General features: G+C 41.2%; 1 protein-coding gene and 1 pseudogene across 3 annotated transcripts in view; one reads left to right on the plus strand and one right to left on the minus strand.

Moving 5' to 3' along the window:
- The first annotated feature begins 2239 nt into the window (after window positions 1-2239).
- Window positions 2240-3830, plus strand: LOC115534039 (probable G-protein coupled receptor 132 pseudogene; annotated as a pseudogene).
- Window positions 3831-9899: 6069 nt separating this feature from the next.
- The window catches only part of cdc42bpb (CDC42 binding protein kinase beta (DMPK-like)), a 38253-nt gene continuing 35296 nt past the window's right edge, over window positions 9900-12856 (minus strand). For all 3 annotated transcript variants that reach the window (XM_030344621.1, XM_030344620.1, XM_030344619.1), the window contains one exon: window positions 9900-10950. In XM_030344621.1, coding sequence (XP_030200481.1) covers window positions 10810-10950 — 141 coding nt within the window. In that variant the 3' untranslated portion in view covers window positions 9900-10809. The remainder of the gene's footprint in view (window positions 10951-12856) is intronic.

A 12856-nucleotide genomic window follows, 5' to 3' on the forward strand; every position in this document is an offset into this window, starting at 1 on the left:
TATGGCGGGAGACGACCGCGGTCAACAATCCCTTTCTCCTCCATGTTGTGGTTCATGCCTACTTCAGGGAGTCAAAGCCAATGTTCCTTTCCCCCAATTCATTCTCAACCATGGCTGAGATAACCCCCACTACGAGTCTCGTTGTAGAAATACCAGAGACGAGAGTCCGACGTGTTATGCGCCATCCCACCAACAGCAGAACGGTTATCCAAATAACAAGGAAGTGTACAACACTTGCGTTACAGTCCTGGAGCTCTATATCTAAATAATATCATATAATACATAGATATCTATATCAAATAATACATATTATCACGGCCAAAAGCTGTGTGCACGTCCAGACGATATAATGAATCACAAAGGACTTCGTCGGGTTCTCCGACGTCTCTGGTTCTTCCACTTCCACATCAATCTGTAGTAGACAGAACCGCGCGCTGCCTGCTGCCTGCTGCCGGCGCAAGGCACCACCGCCCGGCTGCCCGCTGCCGGGCGGTGGTGCTTCGCGGCGGTGGTGCCTCGCGCCGCGGCAACCGGCGGCAGGCAGCATGTCGCAGTTCATGTACTTCGATGTTGTTCTGCCATTGCATTCAAAATTCTGTAGCTAGCCTGTTACTACGAACTAAGCAACTACCATACACGTATTAGCATTTAGCACTAGCTCAATCACGACTCCTTCAGAATTCTTGTGGGTGGTTACGAACCAACCAAGTGGGCAGGGCCATGAATAATAGTTTGACAACGCTACGTCACCTTATCCAGATTGGCTCATTTCTTCTGCCTTTTTCCTTTCATTGCCTATTGCATTCAGCAGACACACTGCATAGATTTCAAACTTACCACAGCTCACAAACTTATTCAGACCTATGTTATTTAACAAACAACAGGAAAAATGTGATTTTAATGGCATGGGCTCTTTAAGCTGCTAATGCTAAATTGCTAACTTTAGCTCCACTCAGACCTCGACTCCTGCCGCGTCACAAGAGGGCGTGGCCTCGAGGGACACACTAATACAGGCTCTGTGCCCGCCTGTCGTGTCATGTGATCCGTGTATACAGTACATCATGTACTTCCGGCTGTGCCTGCCCCCCCTCCCCAACACATCTCATCCAGACGTCAGCTCCTCCGCAGTTTTGCATGCACTGGTGAATGCCTGCAGTCATGGCCCAGCCGCTGGCTTGGGTAGAAACAGAGCTGTGTCTGCCCTACCCATGAAGGAGAACATAAAAGCTAAATAAGGCTTGGTTAAATAAATAAAATATATTGAGGTGAGGGCCACCACACCCACTGTCAATGATCAACCAACCGTGAATCCAGAAGCAAGAATATAGACATCTTTCAACAACATGACAGAATTGCTGCTGGTTTGATTAACACCCAATGTTAGTGTATTATTTGTGTTAATGATTCATATCTATCTATCTATCTATCTATCTATCTATCTATCTATCTATCTATCTATCTATCTATCTATATATATATATATATATATATATATATATATATATATATATATATATATATTCCAGTCTCTACATATTATGTACACACACACCAGACCAGGTCTAACCCCAAGTCCACCAAGCTGTTTTTGGTGGGTGTTGCACATTTTTGACATGCCCCAACTTGATTGAATACATGAGGGATGAGTCAAAGAATCATTGGTTGCCATCCAGGTCCTACCTGGGGCAGAATTGACTGGTGTTGTCGTTTCAGTATACAAGTCAGAAATACTTTAGACATAATATATTGTAAAAACACATCTGCTTAGCCTTAATACGCTTGCATAATGTTTAAGATACATTTTAACTGCAAGTTTCTCATAAGGGCAATAGATGAATTAGATGGTTTGTGTTTTCGAAACTCAATTTCAGACAGTATGCAACCTCCCACAACAGGGCTCCTGTAATGGGGTCATTAATGAGTGCCTCTCCCTTTGCGTTTTGTTCTCAGTCTATTAGGGACCTGAGGTCTGATATATTTACCAGCAGTCTATCACTACTCTGGCTGCACTCTATCAAGTTGTTTTTCTAGAAACATAGCGGCGGAGCACTTAGAATTTGATGTAGTTACTCCCAATTGTTTTTGGAAGCTTTGATTGTGCTTAGTTAATCGCGTCGGACAAAATCGTCTCATGAAAGATTATATTTAAAAGCTACATCATAATAATAAAAAAGCCACAATTGGTGGGCGTTTCATAATGTGAGTGCATGTGTTGTCATTCTGGGCGGCCCTAGTGGGAATCCAACCCAGTGTCTCTTAAACTACGCGGCTGGGACAAACAATCGAGGCTTGGCAGCGTGCAGTGGGTCGGCTCCCCCGGACGCACTGAAGGGTGTGAGATCTTCACCGCGGTCCACGCCTCCTTGTGTGTCCATGCAGACATGCAGGCGGAGGCGACCACCGCCGGGAACGCGACCACCGCCGGGAACGCGACGGCCTGCGATCCGCCGTACGACCAGGCCCGTGTCCCCATGGTAGTCCTCTACAGCGTCGTCTTCGTCGTGGGCTTCCCCGCCAACCTCCTCACCTTGTGGTTCACCTGGAGGCAGGTGCGGCGCAAGAACGTGCTGGGGGTCTACCTGTGCAGCCTGTCTGTGTGCGACCTGATCTACCTGTCGACGCTGCCCCTGTGGGCGCTCTACTTCGACGGCTGCCACAAGTGGGTCTGGGGCTCCCGCACCTGCCATGTCACCGGCTTTGTCTTCTACACCAACATGTACATCAGCATCCTGCTACTGTGCTGCGTCTCGTGCGACCGCTATGTGGCCGTGCGCTACGCCCTGGAGTCGCGTGGCCTGCGGCGCCCACGCGTTGCCGCGGGCATCACGGCGGCCATCGTGGCGATGGTGATGGCGGCGCACGTGCCCGTCTTCTTGATGCGCGAGGGCGACACGGATCACAAGCTGGATATGAGGTGCTTCGAGCCGGATCACACCCCCAGCCAATACGTCACGGCCTTCAACTACGCGCGCTTCTTCCTGGGATTCGTGGTGCCGCTGGCGCTGCTGACCGCCTCAAACTACGGCGTCCTGCGCGCGGTGCGCGCCAGCCACTCGCTTCAGCTCGGCCAGAAGAGGCGTGTGCGCTGGCTGGCGGTCGCCGTGGTGACGCTGTTCCTGGTGGGCTTCGCGCCGTACCACCTGGTCCTGCTGGTGCGCGCCGTCTTCTCCCACTACCTTGAGCACCATGAGCTTAATTATGCTTTCTCCAGGTGGATCTACGCGCCGTACTACGTGTCTCTGGGCTTCTCCACCCTCAACAGCGCCTGCAACCCCCTCCTCTACGTGCTGTCCAGCGGGGACGCGCGCGAGGAGCTGTCCCTTGCGCTGCGGGGTCAGAGCGAGGTCACAATGGGGACAGCCTGGGGGTGTAATGGAGAGGTGACAACACGTTCGATACTATATAGAAGTGGTTCGAGGACTCAGTGCGACGTCGGCTCGGGAACGAGGGGGGAGAGCGTTCAGTTGGCCTATATGTGAGACTACTTCTCTGAAACATCCAAATTATTCCTGGAGGCCTCCTAGAGCCGGACGCCACAAGCTACCGACGTGAGGGGCTTTTACAGGTAATATGTTTGACAGCTAGTGTGCAACAACATGTTCTGGTGAACCCCATAGGGAACGAACACTAGCGGCTCTCTGTTGACCAGGATAGTCTCCACTTGTAGGCTCTCAGTGTGTTGTCATGAGGAGACTCGGGGAGAGGAGAGAGAACCTTTTCGAAGGAGCAGTGAAATACTCATCGCTATTGAGAATAGCCTACCTGGTGTGTTGCCTTGTAATAAACAATTCCAAACTTTTTTTTAAATAAAATAAGCTTTGATTTGAGAAGGTTAGTGTATTTTTTTGTTCTCCCACCTCATCATGTCAGATCCATCTGCGGTATAGGCCTATAGTCTGCTGGGCAAAAGGCCTTAAGTACACACCGTTTAGCTAAAAAACGTTGTGAACCCACATTTGTATGCATTTCTGGCGTGGAGTCATCAACACGACTTAACACGAAAACATATGCCCGTTGGGAATGTCTTTTTTTATTAGGTGAACTGTGAAACAAATAGCCTATAGGCCTAATTATATCGTTTGGTATGGATTTGTCTATAAGGAAATAGGGCGATATGTTTATGTAACCTACATACGCTTTTGCGGTCAATCTTTCTATGTTATAGGCCTACCGTAAACTGTTCATTATCATTATTCAGATGGCGATTAAATATGGCTGTATTGTTCACTTCAACTAGGCGGATATGAGAGAAGATACAAAATAATTCCAAATAACACGTAGGCCTACTTATTTGTTGGATGTCAGTGGCGGCTCGTGATTATTTGTGGGTGGGACGTAGTCATGGACGGAGGGTCTGGAGGAACTCCCCCAGAACATTTTGAATGAGGTAGATGTGATGTGACTACCTAAAATCATTTAGATTGAGAGCCTATGTATCTATACTAACATACATTAATTTAATATTTTCCATGCACAAATGCATTTTGAACATTTCTGCCCTCGTCAAACAACAAACCCACATGTGTGCAAAGATCGTTCAATCACTGGACAAAAAGGTCTGGGGCGGGGTAAAGGGTAAAATATAAAAAATAAGTAGGCTAAACAATCATTGATATCTGATTGATCTGCGGACCGGTCGAACTCCTCTCATCCTGATTCTGAATGTTAGATGCATCTGCATTTTTATGTGTGTTTTCCAGGATACTTTTTACCGTGGTAAAGTTGGTTTTATATTGGACGTTGGATATTCGACACATTCGAAAGATCTATTTAGCACTGGCTATGATGTACGAATTTGTGTCTAACCAACTTAGATGTGTTATTACAAGGCCTGTCTATGTTAAAAAAATGTTTTACAAAAAAAAGATCTTTTGATTTTATATCATTTTTAATGTTGATAAATGCTTTAAAACGATTATGTACTATTACTGTTTACTTACCCTTTTCAAAACACAGAGGGTGAACTCAGCTAACTGCCCTACACATAACACAAAGCTTATTCTCTAAAAAAAACCACCCTTTCATCTTATATAATTTTTTAATGTTAAATGCTATAAATCTATTATGCGGCTTGACCTTTTGACCTACATGTCAAAACACGTGTGATGAACCCATCTAACTGCCCCACACATAACACAAAGCTTATTTTTTCCAAAAACCCACCTTTTGATTTTATACTATTTTTTTAATGTTAAAAAAGGCCATACATCTATTATGCGGCTTGACCTTTTGACCTACCCATATCAAAACACGTGTGATGAACCCATCTAACTGCCCCACACATAACACAAAGCTTCTTTTTTCCAAAAACCCACCTTTTGATTTTATACTATTTTTTTAATGTTAAAAAAGGCCATACATCTATTATGCGGCTTGACCTTTTGACCTACCCATATCAAAACACGTGTGATGAACCCATCTAACTATAAATCTATTATGCGGCTTGACCTTTTGACCTACCCATATCAAAACACATCTGGTGAACTCAGCTAACTGCCCCACACAGAACACAAAGCTTTGTGTTATGTGTTGGGCAGTTAGATGGGTTCATCACACGTGTAAGACGCTCTCAGGCGCAAACGTAGCCCCCGCTACGCCACAGGCCCCCACTACGCCAGTTGATCCAGTAACTTTACTTCGATTACTAAATTCAAGCATTATACTTTGATAAAAGCAACTCTTTCTATTAGGCTATCGTCATTACCGTAACATTCCAACAGACTATAGCCAAAGTTAGCTGACGTTACAGAGTATTTCGGAATCATTTCACTACAATTTGGCTGCAATAGGCTTCGCCTCTTGTTGTCGCCGTTGTGTAGGCCAAATTACCTCTATCCAGCCCTGCTCCGACTCAAGGTCTTCCCTGCAGTTAACCGTTATTTTTTTATTTCTGTATGCATCACGTATGACGGATGTATTATCTGCTCTAACGGAGCCGTCTTGGAAATAAAACAAACCAAACATTGTCATTGTTTGACCCGGAGATATTAGGTGCTCACTGCTCAATTTCAAATAGAACACTAACCGTCCGCGCCAAGTGTATTTGACTAAATCACCAATTGGCGACCTAAATACTACATTCTCATTGGACGTCGATTTGCAGCCACACACTGATTGGATGGCCGTTATAAACTTGCTATTTTCAAATTTTGGTTATAGCCTTGGATTTTCTTTAATAGTTAGTCGTTGGAGCTAGTAAAAGTAGCCATTTCAGTATTATTTATCTGTAATTTTTTGATTAATTCAACACTTTGGTTGTGATGATGGATGAAATAACCCATTCCATCAACTTACAAGTGGAATTAATGGAAATATACATAAATAAACTTCTAATGAAGTGAAATTAAAGTATACTAAAAATGAAGCATGTTAATAGTGTATTTCTAAGGCCCCGTCCACACGAAGCCGATTTCATGGCGAAACCGCAAAGGTATTGTACGGTTCGGCCTTCCGTCCACACGAAGCCGGCGAATCCGCTGACCGAAACCGCAAACTTCTGAAACCACCCTCGGAGGTGGTTTCAAATCTATCCGGCTTCGTTTTGGTGTCGTGTGGACGCCTGAAACCGACTGAAACCGCAAACCATGACGTCATCGCCCCACCCCTCGACCTCCTAGCCAATGGCTCTTAAGCCCGCGGAGTCTCAGAAATCACAACAAAAAAGATGATGGAGGACTACAAGCTTGTAATCGTTCTGCAGCATATCATCTCCCTTGTTGGGTTGCTAAGCCATTATTTATTGAGAATCTAGTTCGCCATCGTAGAAGAGCTGTTTGTTTGTGTTGTTAGTGGTTCGGGGGGCAGCCTTTATGCGCATGCTCGCCTCTTCTTCTTCTGGATTTGTGTACCAGAAGCAGCGCCCCTTATGGGCCTGGAATGTTTACTACAGCGTTTCTACAGATCTATCCGGTTTCGCTTGGCTTCGTCTTTACGGAGATACTTCGAAACCGGATAGATCGAAACCGTGACGGTTTCGCCCGTTTCGGCTTCGTGTGGACGGGGCCTAAGTGTACTTTTCAGAATCAAACTGAATGACAACTATAAGTTTTTGCAATTTAGTATACTTTTTCTAAGTACACTGAAATACAACTTAAAATTAACTTGCATTAAAGTGAAATGTAATGAAGTATACTTAAATACACTACTAATAAAGGGAAATTTAAGTATACTTTAATAAAGCATTTTAATAGTGTATTACAAAGGACTTGAAACGAAGTGTACTTTTCAGAAGTACACTAAAGTACCACTTTAAGTATGTGCAACTTAGTATACTTTTTCTAAGTACACTGAAATACAGCTTAAAATGTATTTGCATCAAAGTGCACTTCATGGAAGTACACTTAAATACACTTCTAATGAAGTGAAATTAAATTACACTTTAAAAAAGCATTTTAATAGTGTATTACAAAGGACTTGAAACAAAGTGTACTTTTAAGAAGTACACTAAAATACCACTTTAAGTATTTGAAACTTAGTATACTTTTGCTAAGTATACTGAAATACAGCTTAAAATTAACTTAAATTAAAGTGAACTTTACGGAAGTATACTTCAATACACTTCTAATGAAGTGAAATTAAATTACACTTTAAAAAAGTATTTTAATAGTGAATTCCAAAATACTTGAAAATGAGTGTACTTTTCAGAAGTACACTAAGGTACAAATTACAATACACTTACAATAAAGTACACTTTTTATAAGTACACTAAATTACCACTATAAGTATTTGCAATTTAGTACACTTTTTCTAAGTACACTTAGGTACAATTTAAATACATTTAAAATAAAGTATACTTTTTAAAAGTACAAAGCAATACCACTTTAAGTATTGCAGAATTAGTATACTTATTTTTAAGTACGTTAAAGTTGAATTTAATGACATCTATTGCGAAGTACACTTTTTAAAAGTATATGTTAAGTATACTTTAAATTAAGCACAAAAAGTAAAAGTATACTTATACTAACTTTTGTATAATTGAATTATACTTGTAATACACTAAAGTATACTACTTTTTCACCTGGGTATATGTATATATATATATATATATATATATATATGTGTATATATGTATATATATACATATACATATATATATACATATACATATATATATACACATATATATACATATACATATATATACATATACATATATATATATACATATATATACATATACATATACACATATACATATACATATACATATATATATATATACATATATATATATATATATATATATATACATATATATATATATATATACATATATATATATATATACATATATATATATATATATATATACATATATATATATATATATACATACATATATATATATATATATATACATATATATATATATATATATAGGCCTAGGCCTACATCATACATAGTTTATTTTTATGAAAGGCAATTTAAAAAAAAAGCAGTTTATGCCAACGGTGGGACATATTGGATTGGATATGTACAACATACATTTTAGTGAGAAGGTCCAATCAGAGCAAGAGATGATCTCCGACATTTTCAAATCAAACTGAACTGCGTCCTGTCTGAAGCGTTTCTCGTGATAATATAAACTCCGGCTTGTAACCAGGCGACAGCGTCCCCTTGTGGTTAAATCACACAGACTCTTGAAATACATTTAGTTTTTCTCAGTCGCTTTGGTACATTTCTCAGATCAGAATTGAAATTTGCAAAACAGTAAGTGCATTTCTCAAAACAATTCGTACAAATAGCAAAACACCATGGATTTCTTGCAAAAGCCAGTCCCCTGCTCAAAATCCATACCAATACACTAAATATCTGTGTTGATGAACATGTCAGTGCCATCAAAATGACAAGTCCTTGTGTCATTGTGTACGGATAAGACAGTCAAATTGCTTAGTCATGTTGTCAATATAACAGTGTATTGTGGAGGGATGTTCTGATGTAAACTATGGCTAAAGTTTTGAAGACAATTATTGTAAATTGTAAGTTACACCTTAGTGTAGGTGGGAGATTGATTGCAGGAGACTGGACAAGATTCACATTTACGATTTGACTGACTGTTCTGTAATTTGTTGACGGACCATGTCATTGCTAGAAATGTGAATATAGGACAATCTCCTTAGGGTAAACTGTACATGCATTGGTGTAGGAATAACAGTGCAGTCTTCCTACACCTCCTGACGTTCCTGTCTGTTGGGCCACAAATTCTCATTCTCACGCAGCCTCTCTTCCTCTTCCTTCTTCTCTCTGGCTGTTGACCCCGTCCAATTCCTTGTCCTTCCATTGTCAGACAATGTAACATTATGTTGTGCTCCAGCTATATATATATATATATATATATATATATACTTGCCAGTTTATGGTTCATGAGATGCACCTTTGAGCTATTTCAGTAAACTGGTAGATCGTTGGTTGATATAACACTTCCCGCATTTCACCTCTTTAGAGAAAGTCAAGATTCACCTGGTAGCAATTGACAAATTCAGGACAGATTTAGAAAAATAGTCCAATGGAAATGTATAGAAATATGCTGGACATATGACAACTTGTTCAACCATTTTGCATGTAAAGACTTATGCAATGAAGTAATACCTAACGGTTGTGGAGCTGAGACTAGGCTATACAATAGACACCCCTTGCAAAACATTTTGATCAACATGACATAAGCCATTGATAATGTAGGAAAGAGCAGAGAATCATACATAATCATTTGCATGAATGTACCAAAGCATTTGCAACTTGTTCAAAGAAATGAGAAACTGCTTTTTTTGACCTTTTTTTGAAGATTGAACAGGTAGTTGAGAATTTCAATTCTGATCTGAGAAATGTACCAAAGCGACTGAGAAAAACGGTAAAGTTCAAATTCAGGTGGGCTATATAGAAAGGCCTTAATAAACGGAACACAATCTTTACTTTAGTTTATTGGTTTTAATTCTTACTTCTATAACTGTTAAAGACGTTCATTTGAGGTCCAACAGAGTAATAATAATGCAACGTATTCATTTCAGAGGACGAAACCAAACCAAACAAGGGACATTAGGCCCCGCCCACTCACAACGGTCAAACTCGTTTAATAAAGTTAAACTTGAACATAAAACCCAGCTTTGCTTTATTTATGTAGTCATGGACAGAAGCACAGATATTTTATTTTCCGGTCATACTTGATGTGTTGCTTATTCAATAATTACAAAGATTTAAACGGTGATTCTGTAGTGTTTCAGACGCGTCTATTCAGGCTGGGGGAGGGGCTACAACAGTGTGCAAATACAAGAGTAGAATACAGTGGGAGGAGCGCCCCCTTCTGGTACAGAACGATAACGACTTGAACCACCTCATCCACACAATTTTTTTTCAAAGTTAAAGCGCAGACTCTTATTGTGGAATACAGAGTTTATAAAAGCAGCTCTAGTTAGGAAAAGCTAGCAGCGGGGTTAGCGCCTAGCGGCTCCTGGCGTATGGGGTTTTCATGGCTGACTGCGCCGCAGGGGAACACGGCTGTAGTGTTGATCAGAAAGCTTCACCTGGCAGAGGTTAGGTACACCACCGTTCCTATTGAAACGGAGCCTTAAAAACTCAAAAACAGCTAAATTAAAAAAATAGTAAACCCCACCCCCTTTCTGCAGGAGACTCCTCTCTGTAGATCTCGAAGAGGCATGGTCAGTGATGAGGAAAGGGGTGTGGTCACCAAAGAAGAGGGGCGTGGGCAGTGATGCAGGAAGGGGCAAATACAGGGCATGGCAGGTGAAGGAGTACGGGCAGTGGTCGGGGATGAGGGGCGTGGTTTTGGCCGTAAGTTTAGGGAGGGGGATGCAGTCAGGCGTCGAGGGCGGGGTCGAGGGCGGCCTCAAGGCCGTCCAGGGTCAGCTGACTGCGGTGGGAGGAGTTAGGGCTGGAGGGGCTGCTGGGGTTGGAGCTGTTAGACGGAGTGGAGTGTTTGGTGGAGTCGGAGTCCGGCTGGGCGAGAGACACAGGAGAGAGAGAGAGCGAGAGATTGAATTAAGGTTAAAGAATATCGGACAAATGTTTGAATAAGATTCATTTCAGTCGCATTTCATGTGTAGAGGAATTTAGATGTTAATGTACATGTTATTATATATACGTACAGTACATACATATATACGTACGTAAATATATAAATACATGTTAATATATATACATACACAATACACATACATATGTAAATGTATAAATATATATATATACACATATATTTGTATATAGATATTAGGGCTGTAACGATACGCGTATCAAACCGAAAATCGCGATACTCAAAGCCACGAACCTGTCTCGCGGTGTGAGAAGGCAGAAGCGCGATATGCCCTTTCTAACTCTTCGGTGAAATTGTCCGATTGAAATTTGCTAATAATTTGTCTAAATAATAGTCTGCTGACAGCGCCCCCTCCTATCGATGCCGTAAATATGTGACGAGGTGCCCTCTCTGTGATCACAGCTCTCCGTGGCTACGGAGGATTGCATTTCTCCACAGCCGTCGAAGTCCTCATATGCGATATGAACGACATTTATCCATTTGAATAAACCAACCAAACAGTTAAAGGGGCCCTATTATGCCTACCAGCAAAAAGCATCCTCCAACTGCAATCTTTGGTTATTTCTTTATTAATTTAGCTATACTTTAATAGTATTCTTTCGGTTCAAATCTGTTCAGTGTTCCAAATGATTTGTTATTAAATGTTACATTAAGATAATTGGTATACAAGTCTTTAAAAACACTTGTATAAAAGTGTTTTTTAAATTTAAAAGAATCGTGGGATGTATCGAACCGTGGGTCAAAAATCGTGATACAAACCGAATCGTGAATTTGTGTATCGTTACAGCCCTAATAGATATACACACACACACACACACATGTATATTTATACAACGGGGGGCCTGAATCCAGCAATCTGATTGGTTCCTAACTGTTGTATAATGAGCGCATACATAACTGCTATGACGCCCAATCATTTTGTGAAAGTATCACTCCACGCCTTGAAGTGGAAAGTGTCAAAGAATACAACCGTATTTTTACTAGTGTGTGTGTGTGTGGAGTCATTTTGCCATAATTTTAACAGTTGTATAAAAGCAATAGCACAGTTCACTGAAGCCTAAAATCGGCGAGTGAACTGCTCAATAGGATAAATTGCCGGCGAACCGCTCTAGCCGAGCCTTCTCTCGGAGGGACGCTAAAGTGTGTTGCATAGCGACCGTCGTGCATTTTGAAGGCAGCCAGGTAGGACTACTTTTTTGTATTCTTTAATAAAACGGCTACTTTGACTTTATTGGTTTCTTTTTAAATGTAGTGTGTCTATGACTTTCGTTTTGCCATAATGGTAACCGTTGTATAAAAGCAATAGATCACTTCAGTCAGTGGTATGTTCTCATTATACCACTGTGAAGGGGGTCGCCGGCCCTCCGCTGCGCATCGGGGCCGGACAACGCCCCTTAACAGTGGTATAATTAGCACATACCACAGCCTGTCGTGATCTATTGCTTAAATAAATGTACATATACACACACACACACACACACACACACACACACACACACACACACACACACACACACACACACATACATATCAGTCACTCCAGGGTTTCGCGGGCCTTTTTTGAGATTGTTGCGGCCTAAAATGCTTGATTGCGTGAGCTTTTCCAAAAAGTTGCGATGAAAGTTGCAGTGTTTTTAATGTTTTTGTTGCGATTACTGCTGCTAGAGCTAGAAGAAGTGAAAGTTGCGATAAAAGTTTTCCCAGAGTAATTTGTTAAATATTACGTCATTACTTAAAAAAAACATGATTTAAAAGAACAACAACACTGAAAAAATGGTCCTATGAATAATTGATTCTTGATTCTTTCCGCGA

This window comes from Gadus morhua, chromosome 21 (genome assembly GCF_902167405.1).
Source record: "Gadus morhua chromosome 21, gadMor3.0, whole genome shotgun sequence".
NCBI lineage: Eukaryota > Metazoa > Chordata > Actinopteri > Gadiformes > Gadidae > Gadus > Gadus morhua.